Source organism: Podarcis bocagei (genome assembly GCF_964188305.1).
Source record: "Podarcis bocagei genome assembly, chromosome: 3".
Classification (NCBI taxonomy): Eukaryota; Metazoa; Chordata; class Lepidosauria; order Squamata; family Lacertidae; genus Podarcis; species Podarcis bocagei.
Window position 1 is genome coordinate 61,302,166 of NC_138127.1, and position 21,433 is coordinate 61,323,598.

A 21,433-nucleotide genomic window follows, 5' to 3' on the forward strand; every position below is an offset into this window, starting at 1 on the left:
CAGGCTACCTAGGCACTGAAGTGATCAGCTGGGGGAGGGATTCAGCTTCATCTCAGATTCTTCCCACCCCCTGCCCAATTCTGCCTCCCCCAACTTCTGTAATCTCCTTTGACTGAAATGACTGTGTAAAGGAGGCTTGGGCCTGGAACATGCCTTCCCCATTCAACTTGACAGTCCTTTGCCCTTGCAATTCTTCCCCCCCCCCAAAAAAAAAGAAAAAAGATTTACGGATTCCTACATTAGTTTTAGACCAGCCATGTACAACATGTCAATCACAAGCTTGCGGTCGACCGCCAGGTTGTTTGGGTTGTTTCTGTTCGATCGTGGGGCCTTTCTCTGCAACCTCAGACGCAGCAGCAGCCGCTGCCGCTATCAGTCTCCACAGCAATACAACCCTGAGCAGCTTGAGGGCAAGGGGAGATGGAGGGAGGCATGAGGGTTCCCAATGGCAAAGGGGGTGGCTGAGCTGGGGAGAGGTCTGCAGGATGCTGCTGGAAGAGGGGAGGTGGGCTTAGCTTGGCTTTCCTGATGGGGATCAGGAACAGCTGCGCGGCCCCCTTTGAGGGGGGGAGGCAGGCACTATTGGGATCCACATCAGCTGTGAGGCTCCCTTTGGGGGGGGGGAGAGAGAGACTCGGAAGGGAAAGAGTTAACAGAGAGAGGGGGGGAAGAGAGAAGCTGGCTCCTCAGATCTGTGCAAACTAATATACAAATATAGTTTGACTTTTCTCACTTGTTTAGTTACTTCTCCATCCAGTAACTATTTGGATCTGTGATAATGATATCCAAACATAACTACTGTATCTGTGAAATAAAGATCCATTTATTTATCTATCTATCTATCTATCTATCTTAAATGACTTTGGAGAGTGGTAGATCACTGCCAGTTTTTGATACTTGTTGGCAGATCGCAGGCAACTCGAGGTTGGACGTGCCTGGTTTTAGACTATGTACCAAACTGGATAAAGGCCCTGATGAAACTACTGCTGAGATTTTCAAAAGCAGCTGCAGAGTTCTCTACTAAAATACGAAATCTTCTTGCCAGCCTTGAAGCAATAGGGTTTCTCTAAAAGAAACTGGGGTTGCTTCCCCCCGTAAACCTGTCAATGGATTACTGTTGAGCATTAAAGGCGCTGCACATGTTTGCTCGTTCTACTAAATAGGAGAAGAGGATTGAGAAGAGGCAGACTACACATAATTTAATGCTACAGCCTTTGCTCTATCATTCAACCTCCAAACGACTAGAGAACGGCTAGGATTTGATGAAACCCCAGGTGATAATGCAGCTCATTAAAATGAAAGCCTACCATTAATCTTCTCAAGTCCTTTTCATCCCAACTTATCAAAATTGTTCCCAGCGCACAAGGCTACCTCTTTCTTCTTCTTGGATGCCCCATAGAGCACTTGGCCTTTTGCCTTGCTTTTCTTCAAGGCTTTTGACAGTCAAAGGAAAGTAACACAAATAATGAAATAGGGAATACAAAAAAATAAAAAAAGGAAATGACAGGGCACCTCACTAAGTATTATAAAGAAGTTCGTTATTTAGACTTGCTCTCTACTTTTCTTACTCTTCACTGAATGTTCTGCACAGGCATCGCTCAGTCTCATGCAAGGCCCAATACTGTGGCTGTCAATTTGTCTCAAGACCCCAGTGACTAAGCAAGCTGAGCCAAGAGATCTGGTCTCCCAGGGCAACTACAACACCCTACTTAACAGCACAAGAACCATGGGTTGCAACAGGGACTGGCTGGCAATTTCCTCTGGTGAAAGATCTGCCATCAGGGCTAAGCTCGGCCTGCACTTTCCCAACTTCACACACCCACAAGAAGTGCCATGCCCAGCCGATGTGAGATAGGGCTGGCACTCTCATCAGGGCAAACTGCCTGCCAGCCCTGTCCCACCTCAGCTGGGCATGGCAGTTATTGTGGGTGTGCGAAGTTAGGAAAGTGCAGGCCATGCGGGGCCCTGACAGCAGATCATTCACGTGCTTTGCAGTTCTGACACACTTTTGCTACTCATTGCATCTGCATCTTCAACCCTCAGGTGGGTAACTGAATGCTCAATGTCGCAGAGCAAACCTGGCTAGCCAGTCCCCTTCTTAGCTCTGCATTTACTGACTTATACTATTGTCAGCTGGTGAAAGGTGAGATCCAAAACCCCAAGGGTTTTGCTTTACAGCTCTAACTTCCATCTATCATAAAATGAGCCCCAAAAGCTATTTTTGTTTTGTTTTCTTTTTAAGTTGGCTGTTTTTATTTTGAAGGAAAAGCAGCTGTGTGGGGCTGAAATTGAGGTCACAGTTTTGATACAAATTGCAGTCTCTTAGGAGTTTCTCATTAAACACCCCCCCCCCTTTGGTTGTATATGACTAAAGGTGCTGTTAGCAGCTGGGAAGGGGAATGAGGACAAAACTGGGACTCCACATGGCTTCTTTTCCTTCAAAATTTGCTAAACTGTTGTTTTGATTGCTGTAACCCCCCCCCTATGATCTTCTGATGAAAGGCAGGTAATGAATCTACTACTACTATTTATTGTGATATTAAAAGTGAAATTATTTAACACTTCATTGAAAAGTGCTACTGAGTTCATAACAGTTTTTTTTTGTTGTTGTTGTTATATATATTCTCAATTAACAGAGCCTAAAATTAGAACACAGCATGGGGGTAGACTGTACTTGTAAAGGTTAGGAACAGCTACTATTAACTAATAGTAATGGCTAGCTCAAAACCAGCAAACTTCAAGCTGATTTCTAATGCTGGTTTTAATTAACCATGGTTAAGGTGAGCCACAATACTGGGCATGAACAATATGACACGCTGTGATTAACTAAAAGCATAAGTGAATATTTCTAATTGGAGCTCTCAAATGAAACCAATTTCAGTCAAAAGCAGAGCAACTTGCATTTGGAGTGATACTTAAAAAGCACCTAATGTAAGTGGTGGCTGCAAAAAGCCACTGCAAGTTTGCTTTAAGGCTCCCCACTGTTCCTTTGCAGCTGCAGGCTTACCTGTCCCATACCGAACATGTATGAGGTCAGGTGGCTTGCCCAAAACAGCATCACTGGGCAAACTGAGAAGCCTCTTGTGGCTGACTTCCAGGTTAGCGCCTCTGGCAATGGTGGATTTCCTCTGATCGGGAAGAATCCGCTCTGTGGAAATCAGGGTCTGGACCGCCACGGCGAGGCGGAGACCCACTAACAACCACAGGCAGGAGAAGCCTGTAGACGTGGGATTTGGCTGGCACCTTTTGCGCCTCCCCTACTCACGGAGAAACCCGATTTCGGGGATCCGGAGCGACGTGGGGTGAGCGGAGCGGTGCTTCGAATCGATTGCTTCTTTCACGGAATGAAGCCGCATTGCTGTTGCCGGAGAAGAAGATTGGAAAAAAAGTTTTTTTTTAAAAAAAATATTATTTAGAGAAATATTGCAAAATTAATGAGTGTTAGAAAAATGTTGGAATGAAATTATACAGCTTTAGTAGAAATGTTATAAGGAGTTAAGTATAAATAAGTTTTAGGGTTTTAATGGTAAGATAAGGTTAAAATAAATTAAGATAATTAAATGACAGAAAACAGTGAAAGATGGAAAGGATTTGCTGAAATAATTAATAACTAGAATACAAAAAGGGAGGTGTGAGGAGGTCGATGAAACAAGTTAATGAAAGATAAAGATATGGAAATATTGGATGTGTTTTTAATTGTTTTTGCTTTTGTTTTGATGTATTGTGTCTTTTGTTTCTTTTTATATGTACTGTAATGTATTGATTTGTATTGTTTACTTTTTCTCTCTTTTTTACTTCTTTCTGTAATTCTTAAACTTTTAATAAATATTTTTTTTAAAAAAAAGAAAGAGAGAGAGAGAAGCCTCTTGTGCTTGCTGACCATAAGGTCGGGAGTTTGAATCCATGCAATGAGGTGAGCTCCTGTTGCTTTGTCCCAGGTCCTGCCAACCTATCAGCTCGAAAGCATACCAGTGCAAGTAGATAAATAGGTGCTGCTGCAGCAGGAAGGTAAACAGAGTATCCATGCGCTCTGGCTTCTGTCACTGTGTCCCATTGTGCCAGAAGCGGTTTAGTCACGCTGGCCATATGACCCGGAAAGCTGTCTGTGGACAAACGCTGGCTCCCTCAGCCTGAAAGCAGAGATGAGCATTGTACCCCATGGTTGAATTTGACTGGACTTAACCATTTAGGGGTCCCTTACCTTTACCCTACTACTGGGATAGTGGAATGTGAAATCAGATAAATATAAGGCCTTGCAAGGGAAGAAACACACAAATTTTACATACCCTTCAGACAGGTATGAAGGCTCTCCATGTGTGGAGAAGGGGAAGGTCTGCAGTTCACTCCTAGTTCCTTAAACCCTTAACAAAAGCTGCGTCAGCACTGATTCTTTTTTCTAGCACAGGGAGAAGGGAGCCAGCAGTCATGGCAGTTCAGGAGTCCAAATTCCAGAATAATTTTTTTGCCAGTTTAACTGGAGGACAAATTTTAATCCAGGCTTCCTCAACCTCAGCCCTCCAGATGTTTAAAGACTACAATTCCCATCATCCCTGACCACTGGTCCTGCTGGCTAGGGATCATGGGAGTTGCAGGCCAAAAACATCTGGAGGGCCGAGGTTGAGGAAGCCTGTTTTAATTTATTGTTAAGAGTTTGCTAATTGCCATAATTCATCAATTAAGAGGCTTGCAAGCTGGTACTTTCAGTGTTATCCTAACAATATCGATGATAGCCAATTTATGACCTAATCTCCTGAAAGGGTAATATACACTTGCATTTGAGGGAATAACACAGAGGTGGGGGCCCTGTGGGCCTCCAGAAGGTATGGGGCTACAATTACCACACCTGGCCACTGAGCATGCTGGTTGGGGTTGATGGGAGTACATCACCATGTGAAGGGTCACAGGTTCCCCACACCTGCAATGATTTTTCAATGCATATAATGCTCCTTTCCCTCCAACACTGCAATTTTTTCTTTTTCACAATAGCCATTTCACACAAATAGCTCCCCATGTGAAAATGAAGTGGCAGAGGATGTGAGTTTATCATGCCAAGAATAAGCATACTGAAGAGCCATAATAAGCCCATTCCATATTTACGAGGAAAGAAAGACCAAAAATAACACTTACAGATGGGTAGCCGTGTTGGTCTGCCATAGTCCAAATAAAAAAATTCCTTCCTGTAGCACCTTAAAGACCAACTAAGTTAGTTCTTGGTATAAGCTTTCGTGTGCATGCACACTTCTTCAAATACACGTGTGTGTATCTGTGTATCTGAAGAAGTGTGCATGCACACGAAAGCTTATACCAAGAACTAACTTAGTTGGTCTTTAAGGTGCTACAGGAAGGAATTTTTTTATTCAAAAATAACACTGTGTGTTTTCATGAGCAGGAGTTCGTTCTGCAAGTCCCTGAATTAAATGATAAAACTCTATATACACCATTGCTGAGAGCAACTACTCAGAACTAGTAATCAGCAAACGCATCTCGCCTAAATTCACAATTGGATCAACTCAACTTCAAAAGCTCCCTGCAAGTAATCAGTTTACATAGATATATGGCAAAAGAGATGCCATGCATCCAGAAGCCCTCTGGATGGAGAGTAAGAAGAGGTGATCCCACTCACTTCTGAATCTGACCCTACCCATAACAGGATGCAGCCCCCAACAACTTATCTCAAATAGAACGTAGCGCCCTTGACAGGAGAAAAAAGGGGAAAATATTCCCCATTGCTGTCTTACCGTCAGATTTTTTTTAATTTTTCATTTAGCACTTAGGCAAATTCTAAACCAAGAAATTGGGAACCGCAGCTTCATCGCTACTCGGAACAGTTTAAACTGAAACCAAATATGTACACATTAGTTACATATTTAGATACGCTACTAGACAGCTGGGAGAATGCACAGAGCTAAAAGCAATGAAGATTCGGCGCCCAGAAATGCAATAAATTATCATGGCTTCTAAACAGTGTGATATTTGAAGCCAGAGAATATCATCTACTTACCATTCACTCTGGGATCACACCCTGCTTAATTATAGAAGACCACCATTTTCAACTCTGGAGTGCAAGCTAGGCTTTAGAGATTGAATTGTAAATTCAAACAGCATACCTCTGTTGCATTATAGCACATAATATGTAGAAGTATGACCAGATCACATATTAGGCAGATGTTCAGCAAAACATACCTCTGTTGCCTACCACATCCTTAGGTTTGCATCACTTCACCTTTTAAAAGTGTGAACCGCCCTATAACACAACAACTATCAGAAAACAGTGTCAAGATAGGGAGAGAGGGAGAAACATCCTGTAGTTTGGCAGGCTCCCCAGCTGAATACCAAAAAGCAGCCCAGAAGCAAAATATGTAGGGTTTGATATACATTAACTATACCCATGTCAATAACAAGACACACACTCCTTTTGACCATATTAGACTATCTCCTGCATGGGTTTCACATACAGTGGTACCTCTGGATACGAATTTAATTCATTCTGGGGGTCCGTTCTTACCCCAAAACATTCACATCCAGAAACGCCTGTTCTGCGCATGCGTGAACGGTGGTAGTCCGCCTCTGCGCAGGTGGCGAAAACCTTTCTGTTACTTCTAGGTTTGCCACATGCGTAGCCCAAAACATTTGTATCCAGAGGTGTTCGTAACTAGAGGTACGCCAAAGCCATTTGTTTTAAAGTGGTTTAGGAAGGATATATTTTCCTAAAGAAAAGCAGTTGGGTCATGCTTTTAAAAAGCAGTGGGAAATCATCTCACTCAATTTTTAGTAACTTAAGTGGTAAGCTATACTGCTATTATTTTTCACTATTAGTACGCATTATAGGACTTCAATCCCTGCATGAATCTATTACTGTACAGTTGATCAGCAGTACAGAAGTACAGGGACACTGTCATGCATCTTACGACCGAAGAATAATGGACCTTGTTACCTGGTGCCAAATTAGGACCAAGAATCTCTGTTTTTAAGGCGATACAAGATATGAAGAGAACTTTGCTAGTTCAGCAGCAACAGTCAGTGTCAGTGATCTACAGCAACCTTGGCTATGAAGATACACATTATTCCAGGTTTAAAAATGTAGGGCATATGTAGCTATAAACTTTTGATATGTGCCAACCTCCTGCTTTTATAGTTAGTTTGTGGATCCAATAACTGTTTGTAACACTTTGTTGTTATTATTCTGTAACTAACTTGGCTTTCACAGACTTCTGGCATGGAAGCTAAAAAACATTGTGTAAGTCCATTATTTGTCACTGATACAAATCCAAATTTCAGTTAAGCTCCTCATCAGTAAAGAAAAGGTAATGAACCCATCAGCTGTACTGCTTAGACCTACATTTAGCAACATTCTTTAAAAGGCTCTAGCTTGTCAACCACACAAGCAGCTAGCACCGATGGACAATGCACTTGCCATATCAAAGAAGCCTATGGAAGTGCAAACTCTTATTTTTGCCCATTGTTTCTAGTTAGGATAAGCCAGCCTGCAGCCTACATAACCAAAAGTACTCCCAACATAACCAAGCTTACTATGAACAGCCAGCAGAATTCTGTTCAAGGGGGTTGGACTCAATGGCCCTTGTGGTCTATTCCAACTCTATGATTCTATGATTCTTTATATGCACATATTTACTGCACCATAAAGCTATCACAAGGGACGCGGGTGGCACTGTGGGTTAAACCAGAGCCTAGGACTTGCCGATCAGAAGGTCGGCGGTTCGCATCCCTGCGACGGGGTGAGCTCCTGTTGCTCGGTCCCTGCTCCTGCCAACCTAGCAGTTTGAAAGCACGTCAAAGTGCAAGTAGATAAATAGGTACCGCTCCGGCGGGAAGGTAAACAGCGTTTCTGTGCGCTGCTCTGGTTCACCAGAAGCGGCTTAGTCATGCTGACCACATGACCCGGAAGCTGTACGCCGGCTCCCTCGGCCAATAAAGCGAGATGAGCGCCGCAACCCCAGAGTTGGTCACGACTGGACCTAATGGTCAGGGGTCCCTTTACCTTTAAAGATATCACCACTTCCTGTCCTGCTGCAGTGAGTGTCAAGTATCTATCTGAAGACTGCCAGTATGGCCGACAGGATATTTGAGTTTGGCTCTCATGATCCGACTGTATAAATCTCAACTACACTTGCATGATTCTCATGGGGAAGCAGTATGTATTAATTACCTCCACCAGGGGACTTCCATCACTGAATGATAGACTGCACTGTGGAAAGTAGGCATGATCTCCTGCATCCTGTGGAGGAAATACTATGAGTGGAATTCAACATTGTGCTAACATGATCATTCCATCAGCACATGAATTTTGCTTGCTAAATGAAATTATATCCCCTCTCATCCCCTGACACATTCTGAGAGTTTTCCTGACCCTCCAGAGCAGATCTGGGGAATGCATAGGGGAAAACATCAGGGGAAGGGAGGAAGGAAAATCCTGTCGCACTACCAAGAGTCCTTGCACTGACTTCAGTTAGTGCACTGGTTTAGTTGAATCCAGCCCAATGCTTTTAGATGCAGTCAATGGTGCCGTACCCTCTGTGCAGGAACCACAACTGGCTAATGGGATTACCCAATCATTTTGCCGTAGAGGCAACAAATGCATCTTGATATCTGATAATAAGGTAGGACAAAGGCAAACAGATTTGTTTAAATGGCAGATTTGTTTAAATGGCAGAAGTTGGATTATCTATGAATATTTCTGACAAGTATACAAGCTGTTTTAATATATCATCTTGAAGAAAAGCTGCTATTAAGATAACATTCTAAACATTAAACACAGTTCTAATTTCTCACAGCAAGTTATTTATTGTATTTTTTTACAATTATTTTGTCATTCAGCTGTCACCCAGAGAGAACATCAAAAGAAAGCCAGATGTTTTACTAATGGAAGTGAAGAAAACATTTAGCAATTAAAGCTATAAAAAGTATCGTTTAACTACTTCACTATGAACATAGCACTAAACAGCTGGTTAAGCCCCAAAAAAACAGTTGCCAATTTGTGAAAACCATACTTTAAAAACTGTATCTCAGTGGGATTTTTCATAACAAAGTGAATTACCCAGTGCCTAAATTTTAGTTAGAGGTCATGAAGAATTTTCAGCACAACCAGAACAGTGTTTCAGTAATTAAGCAATCAATGATAACAGCATGCTAAAGAACATCTATTGTCAATATTCCTCTGAGATTATGAGTACTGATTGATGGTCCTTCTTCAAAAGCCACACAATATATAGTCACCTCCTTTTATGGCAGTGCAAATCTTGACACAACTCTGCCATTTGCATGATTCTCAAGCTTTTTACCATATGTGGCAAGACTGTTTAACCCTAATCTGATGAACTCCCTAAAGCAAGTTATGTAACTAGGGCACAGACTGCAGCAGTGGTTTCATGAACAGTCATGCAGATGGAAGCTGCCATTATGTGGTTAAGCACTTTCAGCTAAATCAAACTGACCTGGTTTACAAGTAGTAGTATGGTTTTCATCTTCCACAAAAGCACTGTGGCAGACAGACAGCAGGAATGAAATGTAAACTTGCTTATTTTATGCAATCTGCAAGATAGGCTGGAAGAGGAGGAAAGGACAGAGAATGAAGAAAGAGCTGTGAGTGGAGGGGGTCCTCTTCCCATTCCTTTGAACCTCCTGGTAAACTCAACAAACCAGTTGTATCTGAAACTGGGTGTGGAGAGGGCAGCTGAATGGCACACAGCTGTCGGTAGCCTGAGGAAACACTTATCCACCTAGAGCCTGCCCGTAAAAAGCAAATCTAGAGTGAGAGACTAGGGTGAAGACCACTGTTTCCAGGAATTCTTCTCATTGTGAGACCTTCGCGGGTGAGCTGAGAATTTGTTGGATCAGTGAGTAAGAACCCAGAGACTGAGAAGGAGGGTGAGTCAGAAGAAAAATAAATAAATGATATAGAAATTAAATAATCAATCTCAATAGAAAGGACAGATCTTGTAGGATAACCAGTCTCATATAACAACATGCTTAAGTTTAATTAATGCATGATGGGGTTAATGCCGCAAAGTAAGCTGTCCTGCCAGGCTTAACCTAGGTCACTTCCCATTACCAGGTGCAGTAGTAAGATGTACCGTATTTTTTGCACCATAACACTCACTTTTTTCCTCCTAGAAAGTAAGGGGAAATGTCTGTGCGTGTTATGGAGGGAATGCCTACGGGTGGCATGCCTACGGATTTTCCTCCTCTAAAAACTACGTGCGTGTTATGGTCGGGTGCGTGTTATAGAGCGAAAAATACGGTAGTTAGGACACCAGACAAAAACAAAACATGACAGTGCTAGTTTTGATTTGCATATTCAGTGTAAACAAAAATGTATTACTAAAAAATCACTCATGAATGACTTTCAAGTTGCTAGCACACCTTTTAGAGCAGCTTAAGCTAAAATTTATTTTTAACAATTCAAGTTACATATGGCTTTTTAAAAAAGGAGAAGGGAATCCTTCAACAGCTTCTGCAGATGACTGGAAAACTGCTAGGAATGCCTCATTCAATAAGCCACTGTTCACCTGCCTGGCAAACATCCATATATATGAGAGCGACTTAAGTCACCAGCATGCAGCAGTAATGGCAAGTTATTCATCTTCAGTTAATTAAGTAATATTTTACACACATACACAAAAAGCTACTCTAATTTGCAACTTGTCTATTTCACTATTTTTAGCATCACATTTAGTGAGAGCTGTCTAATTCAGTGGGGGGGGACTTGACTTCCATTTTGTGGGAAGCTCAGTTGGAATTCAGGAGTGCATTGTGGTATATATTATTCCATGTCCTTCAAAAGAAGAATATATCTAGTATACCATCAATATGCTAAAGTATTTATTTTCAATATATTTATGACCAACCTTTCATCAAAGAAGCTCAAGGGAGCATAACTCATTCTTTCCCACTCCATTTTATCCTAATAGTCCTGGGTTCTAATCTCACCTCTATCTCATGAACTCATCAGGTGCTTTTAGGCAAGCCACTCTCCCTCAACCTTAGGCTCACACCTGGGTGAAACAGTACCAATTTTCATTACAGAGTTGTAGTGTAAGGCATACGTTGAGCACAATGAACACTGAAAGCACTATACAAAAAAGTACTATCATTAAACTGCTAGAGAGCCAATCTAGAAGAGTTTTCTCAAAGCTCTGCTAATCTTGTCTCCAGAACTCTGCAAGTCCTGTGTTCCACTGGGACCACACAACATTTGGAACAAGGCACTGACAGATTAATGGACATTGAAAGCCATTTGAAACCTGTTTTTTAACTTAAGATTCAAAAGACAAGAATTATAGAAGTAAGAGTTGGAAATCTCTTGCCCAAAGTAGGAAAATATCTTAACCTTCAACACAGTAATGTTGTGGAATGACTACTCTGTCTGCCTACCACAGATCCCTTGAGCAAAAGTTAAGACACAATTTTTCCTACAGCCACAAAATATTTCATACTGGACAAGATTTCACAGCTATGGAAATGAGTTTGGTAGAGACACCAACGGATGTTGATAATCAAGGTATAATGCTTACTTATTTATAGGATACCAGTACCTAATGACCATACCAATCTTTTTTATTTTGTATAAAATGTAAGGTAGTATAAACAAGTGAAATTTGTCACCCAATGTATTTTCATAAACATAAGCTGATATTAATATATACTCAATATACACAATCACAGTCTGCATCACAGGGTTGAAATTAAAAGAGAAAAGCAACAGAAGCACATTGCCCTCATTGGAAAAATAATATATGCCTGGACATCTCAATAAGAATTCAGTTATCTCTGCATAATACTCAAGGGTGGGAAGGTACACTCTTCAATTTGCAAGTCTATGTAACACTCCTTCATCAAGATTAACTTGGTGAATAAGTGAGTCAGTGTAAGATAAAGGTTAGAGTGCTGCTATTAGGAACCAGAAAGCCAGTGGTTTGCTAGATCTTGTGACCTGGCCTTGAAGGTCACTGTGTGATCTAAGGACAATTCCTACCCCATAGCCTAACCTACCATACTAGGTTGTTGTGAAGATAATAAAAGACGGGGGGGCATGCACATCTCCATTAGCTGTGCATAGAAATAAAGGATAGAAATATAATAAAGACTGCCATTTCAATGTTGTACTACGAACTAAAGCCCTATATAGACTTATCCCCCACTTCTTTCTCTCCCCTATAGCTTGTACCTCCTCTACTAGTCCTACTGGCTACCAATGGGCCAGTTTCCATAGAATACTTATGATATTATACATACATAAGAAAGCAGTGACCAGAACTGAGACAACACCAAGGATAAGTGACAGAACAGAGGCGCATGCACAAAAATTGGCTGAACTTAGTAACTGAATGAACTATCACTTGAGTACCATGTAAACTGAAAAATCAAGATTTCAATATAGCCAATCTGATATGTTAAAGTTGTAATTATTTGCTTTGTAAGTAATTAAAGTGAATTTCCCAATTTCCCCAGCAGTAGGATTTCTATTCATAAAGCACGCACACCACTTCAAGTTTTATTTCAAAGTCTGACATCCCCTGTTAATGAGCCTTTTACAACAATTTCAAAAGCTATTACGTTTACACACCTCTTCCTCTGCTTACAATTACTAGGCCATTCTAAAGGTTGGAATTAAATGTTATGCTTCACTGAGAGAAAATAGAATCCTAAATCACCAATCCGTGTATAATTGTTCATTTCCCCCACTTGTGGCCACAGACCTTCAGCTCAACTGGGTCATTACTTCAGACTTTCTCCACTTTAGATCCATGTTAAGTTTGTAACTCATTTCTGTAATTCTAACCTTTTACATTCCACATTTCTTAGCTCCCGAAATGACAGGTTTTATTCTCAACTTTGAGCACACTATTCATAACACCCAATACGACAACTATGCTAATGGAAGCTTTCATGGGCATAGGGCAACAATTCATTTGTTTACTCCTTTGGACCAGTACTTTGAAACACTAATGTGGTCACTGGTTCTGAAAGCGTGTCAATATTACAATCAATGCCAATTTTTGGCACACATGACCAACTGGCTTGGTTGGAGAATCGTTAAAATAGTACTAGCAAGAATTTATTGAGCTTCTATAATCAGTTTATTACTTCCTGAATTCATATTGTGACAATTTACTACATAATATTTCTGGCTACATACTATACTGTGTTTCCAATACTTAATCCTCGTACTTTTATTTGCCAAAGCAAGAAAAGAAAACTTTCAAATCATCTTGAAGTCAGTTCTTGGTATCCCTTTTTATATACCAGAAACTCGCAATATATGAAAGGAATCCCTGGATTTCAAAATCTTGCATTTTTTATTTATTTAAAGCAAGTGAATTCCATTATAAAGACAGACTGTCAAACCACTGAACTGAACTCCAATGTAAAAATTTTCCAGGACTGAAGAAAAACCTCTAATTTTAGGGCAGGGGTGGCTACTTGTAGCTCTCTAGGTGTCACTGAACTACAAGACCCAACAGCCCCAGGCAGTATGATAAATGGTTTAGCAACACTGAGACTCTGGACATGAGTTAGTAGCACTGCTCTATGCCTTCGATTCACATATTGCCTGAAATATTGCCTGCTCAATGAACTATCATGATAGGCCACCTGAAAGATTTAAACAGCTTAGTGAAGCAACTGTTTCAGCACTGCACATATTCAGCACTACCCAAATATTTACAGAATTAAAGAACAGGTACTGGAAAAGAGGCCTGCTCTTTACATTCCAGAAATCTGAAGATCAACCCACTGGACCCAATTATAGCTGAAGAACACAGCACTAAACGAATACAGTGGAAAGCAGTCAATTGTCTGAAAAAATTAACATTCGCTTCTAGCTTCAGCAGTATTTATACCCTCAATACTGGGCCGGGGGTGGAGGTGAGATACACTACTTCACCATAGACAAGAGGGGCAATGAAAGTATTTCCAAGGTCGGAGCCTATGCAGAAGAGAGACTCGTCACGCCATAAATAAGCAATTCATCCAGAGAAGTGACAATCCGGAGCAATTCTTACCAGCTTCCCCCCTTTCCCCTAACAACGCTCCCTCCCACGCCAATTCCCCCACAAACTGCGACGTGGCTCGCTTCTGTTGGCTGCGAAGCGACTCGTGCAATGACGAGTTGGAAACCAGGCTGAAGTCCACAAAGAAACCATCTGCTTAATTTCTTTTATTTTCTTTCTCTATTTTTTTTTTGAACAGGGAAAAATGGGGAGAGTCAGGCGCGCTTCTGTATTCCTCTCCGAAGAGAGCCAGCAAAGGGGGGGGGGAGGGAGGAGGCAGGCGATCCCTCGCGCTTGGAGGGCGAACTCCTTCCACAGAGCGAGAGCGAGAGAGAGAAGGGGAGGCAGAAGCAGCAGCCTAACCTCGTGTCGATTCCTGGATGGGGTGGAGACGGAAAGCGGAAGAGGGAGACGCTGGCGGGGAAACCCCCCACCCCACCCCCACAGCCTCGCTTCCCTCTCCCTCCCCACGTCGCAGGCGGCTTTCCCTCCCCGCCAAGACAAGGAAGCAGCGCCCTCTCCCTCACCGAACGAAGGGAAAGCCCCCTCGACCCCCGAAATAAGAGAAGGGGGAAGCGGGCAGCTGGGGAGGAGGGGGGCGCGCCATATTTTACGGCGCTGCTTTCTGCCGACCAAACCCCATTTCGAAGGGACTCCTCGCCCTGAGGGGAAAGGGAGGGGGCAGGAGAAAGAAGCTCGCCGCCTCCTTCGCCCATCGGGGAGGCGAGAAAAGCCGAGGGGGGAGTTCGTTCCCGCTCGCCTTTGGAGCAGGAGACGTGAGGAGGAGGAGGAGGAAGCCGGTCCTCGAAGCGAGGCGCGTGGGGCGGGGAAGAGGAGGCGCCGGGCGGTTCTGCGGGCGGCGGGCTGAGGTGAGCCGCGGGGAGAGAGGAAAGGCAGGGAGCGGGACGCCGCGGTCACGGGGAGGCGGCGGCGGGACTGGCATTATTCCGCCCCCGGCGGCCAGGGAGCCGCGGCGTCTCCCGGCCGGTGTGGGCGCCTGCCTGCCTGCCTGGCGCTCTCCTTGCTCACCTTCCTGCCGCCTCCGGCGAGCGCGGCGCTGCCGCCCGAGTACATGTAGTAGGCGATGCCCAGCACCCAGAGGAAAGCGAAGCAGAGCATCAGCCGAGACCGGCGCCGCATTCTCCCGCCCGCCCAGTGCTGCAGCAGCGGCACCAGCCGCCGCCAGGCCAGCAGGAAACGGGCAGCAGGCGCCGCCGCCGCTACCTCCGCAGCCGCTGCCGCCGCCGCGCAGGGTCAGGGGGCAGAGGGCGACGGCCCACCCCCTAGCCAATCGCGAGCCGGCCTGCCCCGCGAGGGGCGGGGCCAGGCGCGTCGCCATGGTTGCAGCACGCTAAGCCTCCTGGGGTCCCTCCCATCGAGGCACGGCGGGGGGGGGGCTCACGCGGCCTAAGCGCGTAGTGGGAGGGTGGGGGAGGGGTCCTCCTCCGGCGAGACGGACCGGAGATCTGAGGAGGAGGCGGAGGAGCAGCAGCGGGTCTCTCCTGCTGCTGCTGCTTCTTTTATGCCCAGCTCCTCCTGCAAACGGGGAGCTCAGCACAGGCAGGAGGAGGAGCCGGCTGGGAAGGGCTGAGTGATCTCGGGAGACCCCGGCGACGCTGTGCGGGTCACCTCGGAGGGCAAATCGGAGCAAAATCGCGAGCTGCCTTCCAGAGCAGCCACGGGAAATGGCGCGCAGGGCAGCCCAATGCATGGTTTAAGTTCAGTGGGGGCTTACCCCGGAGTAAGTGGGCTGCTCGCTCTTCTGGGCTTACTTGGGTGTAAGCGGCATCGGTCTCACTTGCAAGGAAACGTGCCTAGGATTGCACCGTGGATCGTGTTGCGGGGAGAGGGTGCAAACAGGCTCCTTAAGCCGCTCGAACTGTGCAGAGCTGAATTCAAATGGCTTGTTATGCCTATGTAACTGCACGGGGGCAGTGGGCTCTTCGTGCAGGCTGCCTGACATTTGGCATATCCGAATAACGGAAAGCCTGAAACTTAAATGCTCTTTGCATTAAATATGCCACTCTTACAAGCTTGGGGGGGGGGAGCAACTGGCTTTCCGATTATAAATAAGAATTAATGGGGAGAATGAAACGAATGCAGTTCAAGTGAATGGAAATTGAAACAAATTCATTGCAAATGAATGGGAAAAAACAGTTGGAACTTCTTAAATTAAAACAAATGGGAAACTAAACATTTCTTCTTCTTTGCATACCCATATTACCCAAGCAAGACTACTGGCCTATACACCCATCATTCATCATACTGTACTGTGTCACGTGTGTGTATGTGCCACCCAGAGTGGCTGGGGAGGCCCGGCCAGATGGGCGGGGTATAAGTAATATATTATTATCGTCGTCATCCTCACCTTCCCAGGAAGCTCTGGCTACAGACCAAATCCAGGTCTTCCTATATGTTAAGACTGTGCCTTTCCACAAACTTACATATGGCTAGGGACAAGGGGGGCTGGCCTGGGCTAAATCTCTGGGTGTCTATAAGGGCCCATTTACAGTCTGTCTGTGGCTATGTGACCAGGGGTTGCTTTCTTGAGCATGGAAGATAGGTCTGGCCATTCTTTCTTTATCCTGAAAGACAATCTGCTTTTGGACCTGCCTCTCCTTGATATTTTCCATTTCAAATGGTTAATAGAACCACTTGTAACTAATAACTTGAACTTGAGTTTGCATACCTCCCAATCAATTTTTCTTCTTGTGCTGTGTCTTGTTAGTCCTTGGCCTCAGGCTTACAATCTATTTCTTTTTTTAGTGATTTGTAAGCAGTCCTGGGAGCCTATTTTGACTGAAGAACAGAATATATACAGTGCTATTTTTCTAGAAGATGAGTTGCTGGAACTCAACATGAACGCCTTCATTGTTATCTTGTAATGGCAATGTTGTCCACCTGAGAGGTGCCAGAACTGAGTTCTGGCTGTAAAAAAGCCCTGGAGATATATGTATCAAACACCCCCTATAACCATGTATCTGTCATGGAAAGATATGACATCTGAAATATATGAGAATTTAGCTCAGTAGCACCCAAGTTTCTTAAAATGTTCACTTCCAAGAGACAAAGGGTGGGAAAGCATTAGAAGAAATGCCAGCCCTTCATTGTCTTTACTCAGAAGGGGGTGAGAGAACTTGTCCCTGTTGCTGAGGCAACTGGCCTTTGCTTGTGGGCTATTAAATCACCTGGGCAGTGCAACAATTGGGGGGCGTCTGCTCAGTTGCTTAGGCAAAATGGGGAAATCCAAACAATTTAATGCACTGCACTGGCTCATTCTGGCTACATTCCTTTTTAAAGAAAGCATGTGTGAATTGGAATAAGACATGAATTGACAACAGTACTATGTAACAGGAACAATCCTGAAGGCAACAGGCTAGTTTAGCAGGTATTGAGCAGCCTAGCTTAGGAAGCCCAGGTAGAACGGTGGGGCCAGCTTATGCCTCTTCCCCCTGCCCCCAACACACCAGTTTTGCCCACAGTTGGAGGCCGCAGTTCTTCAGAATACAGCTGCTAGAGACCACAGGAGAGCACACTGTCTTGTGCGCGGATTCTGCTTGTGGGATAAGACAAGAGGCAGAGAGGGAGGGTCCCATACACTTTGCCTCTGCACCTCCTTCAATCAGGACCCCCCCCCCTCGGTGTTTTTTATATGATGGGGCGCATTTTGACTTAAATGTAGGGATCTGCCACAGCTGCTGTTATGCCCTCTGTTAGTTTGGCTCTCACCTAACAGAAAATGGTCTTTGGAGAGGAGTGATCCATTTTCTCTGGTTAGCAATCCTGGATTTTTATGTTTTCATAACAATAGGCCATGCCTTGGAGTGATGCCTCTGAAAGTCAAAGCATGGCCTGAATAGTAAGTCAAGTTGTTATTCTTTCTTTTTCCAGTCACTTAATGTTTTTTAACTCACTGTTCTTCTCGAGAGTGGGAAAGCATCCCTGGACCAATTGGAGCATTGGAGCTTATCAGTCTAGTAGGTCTCTTAACACGAGATGGTAATAAAAATAAAGAAAACATTTTTCCGCCTGACTGGAATTTTGGTGAGATCACAGCACTCATTGCTGGATTGCTGCAGTGTTTCTTTCCTTTTTTCTCTCTCTCCCCACCCCGCCCACTTTCTACGGTGTTTTTTTCTTGGCTCAGTAGCCTGCCTGCATGTCCTGTTCTTTAGCTGACAATAACAAAAAGTGGAGGAGCGGTAAGGAAATGAAACAGAATGGGCAGTGGATAAACTGGAATCTAAAAGTCTTGGGCAAATAAAGGGGTTTTGCCCAACATCAAAATGCCAGCTCTTGTGACAGCATTAAGGGCCACAACAAAATCACTGCAGTCACCTGGGGGATCTCATGGACCAGAAGCACATCTTCTGTCAACAAGGAGTCGTGCATTCAGTGTAGTGAGCCCAACTCTAGGGAACTGCCTCTCAGCAGAAAACAGGCAGGCAGCATCCTTGCTGAGTTTCAGTCACCTGCTTAAAACCGTTTTATTTCAGGAGGGCTCAGCACTATGGATGTTGCTCTCTGATCTATGATATTTAATTTATGTTTTAAATTTTGTATATTTTTATTTTGTAAGCTGCTTTGGGATGGTGAAAAGCAGGTTATACGTTTTAAAAATAAACAAGGGTTCAACTGATTCTCCACCCTCCCCTGGGCCCCAGCCCTACTCAATTCTGCTTCTTTCTGACACACACATAGAGGCAGCTCAAATCTCTGGTTCCTGCATGAGAGTTTGTGCCCACAATCTTTTATATTGTAAACCACCCTGTGAACCTTGGATGAAGGGTGGTATAGTAATATTATAATAATAATAATAATAATAATAATAATAATAATAATAATAATAATAATACCAACAACAGCCAGATGTCTCTGTTTATTACAACACATGCTCCCCAGTTGGGGAGGTGACAGATTGTGTGGTGGAGGTTTATTTTTAACACTAAAGGGAGTAGGTGGGAAATGAGAGCAAAACCCTGACAGACCCACCTCACCCCTAAGCTCTGCTGCTTTAAGATTCTTTTCCACAGCCAGTTCACCCCTGGTATCCAAGCCATGCTGGCGAAGAAAATCTCAAAGCGCTGGATTACTGGTAAGGTGTGTGAGAGAGGGAAGCTTTTGTCTCCATTCCTTAAAAATGAACCCCTACTTAATAAATGGGGTTATTTTAAAAACTTTCACCCGTGTCTGGTTTGCTCCTAATAGTCCTAGTAAAAACAATTGCCCTGTTGTGGTTTATCTATATGACCTGTATCACTTTCTCAGCATACCTTCAGTGCCCCAGGGGAATCACACACCAGGCTGAGCAACAACCATCCTTTTCATGCTAGGGAGCTCAAGATAATCAGTTGTTCAGATCCTGTCTTCCATTCCTGTAACCTGAGTAGAGATATGGTTTAAATGTTGGAAACACTTGATAGCAATCTACACTTACCCCTTGAAGCTTAGCATTTGGTTGTTCCAAAGGCATCCATTGACCCTTTAAGAACACATCAACAAAGCAAAACACTCACTTAATGCAAGAAGAAAAAAACAAACCTACCCTCATTTTAGGTAAGAAAAATAGAACAACTTCCATCCTTTTCCTTACATTCATCTAGATTAATGCCATTCGTGGCAATGATGGCTGCACTAATTGTTGGACCCTTCCACCCCACATCTTCATGATAGCTGATGTAAAAGGATTACACACAATCTTTATGTGATGTTTATCATCTGTATAATCCAGGGATCCAGATGTTACTGAACTCCAACCCACATCTGCTCCTGCCAGCATTTTCAATGATGAGAGCTGAGAGTTGTAGTTGAACAACATCAGGAGGGCAACCCCCGGTAGAATCCACCGGGAAAATAATTCCTGTTGTTGCTTTTTGTTCTGTTGCTCTGCAGGTGTTCTTTTTTAATGTCTGGACACATTTTTCACTTTGATGTTTGTGGGGGAAATGAGCCCCCTTTCTGTCAGTTTGTCTTCAGTTTGCATTATATCAGGCAGAATTAAGTGCTATCTAAAAATTGTTACCTTGACAGGCCCGTAGGCTCCTCTGCTTTTATAATAGCAGCATGAATTTCCCACCAAGGAGTCTCAACTTGACCTCTGCCAAAAGTTTTAAAGCCCTTGTCGTTTTTGAAGAGTTTGAGATATAGCCTTGAAAATGGATGGAATGTAATAGCAAGGTCAGCAGCATCCCTGATAAATGGGTCAGGCAGTGAAGCCCCATACACTGTCTTGCCGCTGGACCATTGATGCAATCCTTTCATCCACACAACCCCGAAAATGCACACACACAGATTCAGCAGATCTAATGCTACAGCAAGACCTCAGAAATTTCTAAATTACATAGCCTGGGATTCCAGATTACTCAAGCAACATGGAATGCTGAAATGACACATACTACCTCATATCCAAGCTACCCAGCCTCTCTTGTCTGTGTCCAAAAAGAAGTGGGTAGAACTTGTACCCAGTGACGATATGCAGTAACAGTAAGCCCTGTGTGTAAACCAGGGATGGGAAACGAATGACCTTCCACATGTTGTTAGATGCCAATTCCCACCAGCCCTGGTCACCATGGCCAGGGATGAGAGGCTTTTTTTCAGCCAGAACTTATCGGAACCCAGTTCTGGCACCTCTCAGGTGGGTGCTGTTGTCATTATAAGAGAACAATGGAGGCGTTCATTGTGAGTTCAACATCTGTTGCCATAGTGCAACAACATCTGGAGGACCTAGATTGTAAATTAAATAGTTCAATTGACAATGCCACCTGGAGTGTTCATGGTAAGGCAAGGCTTACATAAAAACAAAAACAGGAGAGCACTTTGGTTCTCATCCATCCCCAGTGCAGGTCCCATATTGCAAAGAAGATGTGTAAAGGTTCTGAATACAATTAAGCGTTGTCTGTATCACTCTGCAGATACTTTTGGTTTGAAATGAACAGGAATACTTCCATTTTACAAGTCTGGAAATACAGATGTTACATCTCAATGCTTGAGTTATGCAATTCCTTGGGCGGCGGAGACAGCAGAATTGCACAGATAAACAACTGCTTCTCCCAAGGGGCCCTTGGAAAGTACTGGCCCTAATGCTTTGCTAAAAGCACTTGAAAATGTGTGTGTTTTGAGGGGAGGGTTGATAGGAAACTACCTAAACTTAATTTGACATAATCATCCACTGAAAGAGCAAGGGGAAGGGCAGAAGAAATCCAAATGGAAAATATACCTTATTTCAGTTTGGTAGAACAGCAGCTCCCAGATAATTCCAATGTGTATATGTTTGTTCCAGAGTTGATGGCAATTACATGAAATAAACAACTCCAAAAATCGCAAACACTTTAAAACAGTAATACATACATAGAATAAGAGGCAATCTATCAGAAGAGAAAAGGAAGAGGATTTGGGATTCTGAAGTTCTGCTATGAAGCCAGTCA

The 21,433-nt window shown here is 43.8% G+C and overlaps 1 protein-coding gene across 1 annotated transcript in view; it reads right to left on the minus strand.

Annotated features, from left to right (window-relative positions):
• Window positions 1-15,243, minus strand: part of GALNT2 (polypeptide N-acetylgalactosaminyltransferase 2) — a 73,230-nt gene extending 57,987 nt beyond the window's left edge. The window contains exon 1 of the mRNA XM_081188252.1: window positions 15,039-15,243. Within this exon, the coding sequence (XP_081044378.1) occupies window positions 15,039-15,149 (111 nt within the window). The 5' untranslated portion in view covers window positions 15,150-15,243. The remainder of the gene's footprint in view (window positions 1-15,038) is intronic.
• Window positions 15,244-21,433: the final 6,190 nt, after the last annotated feature.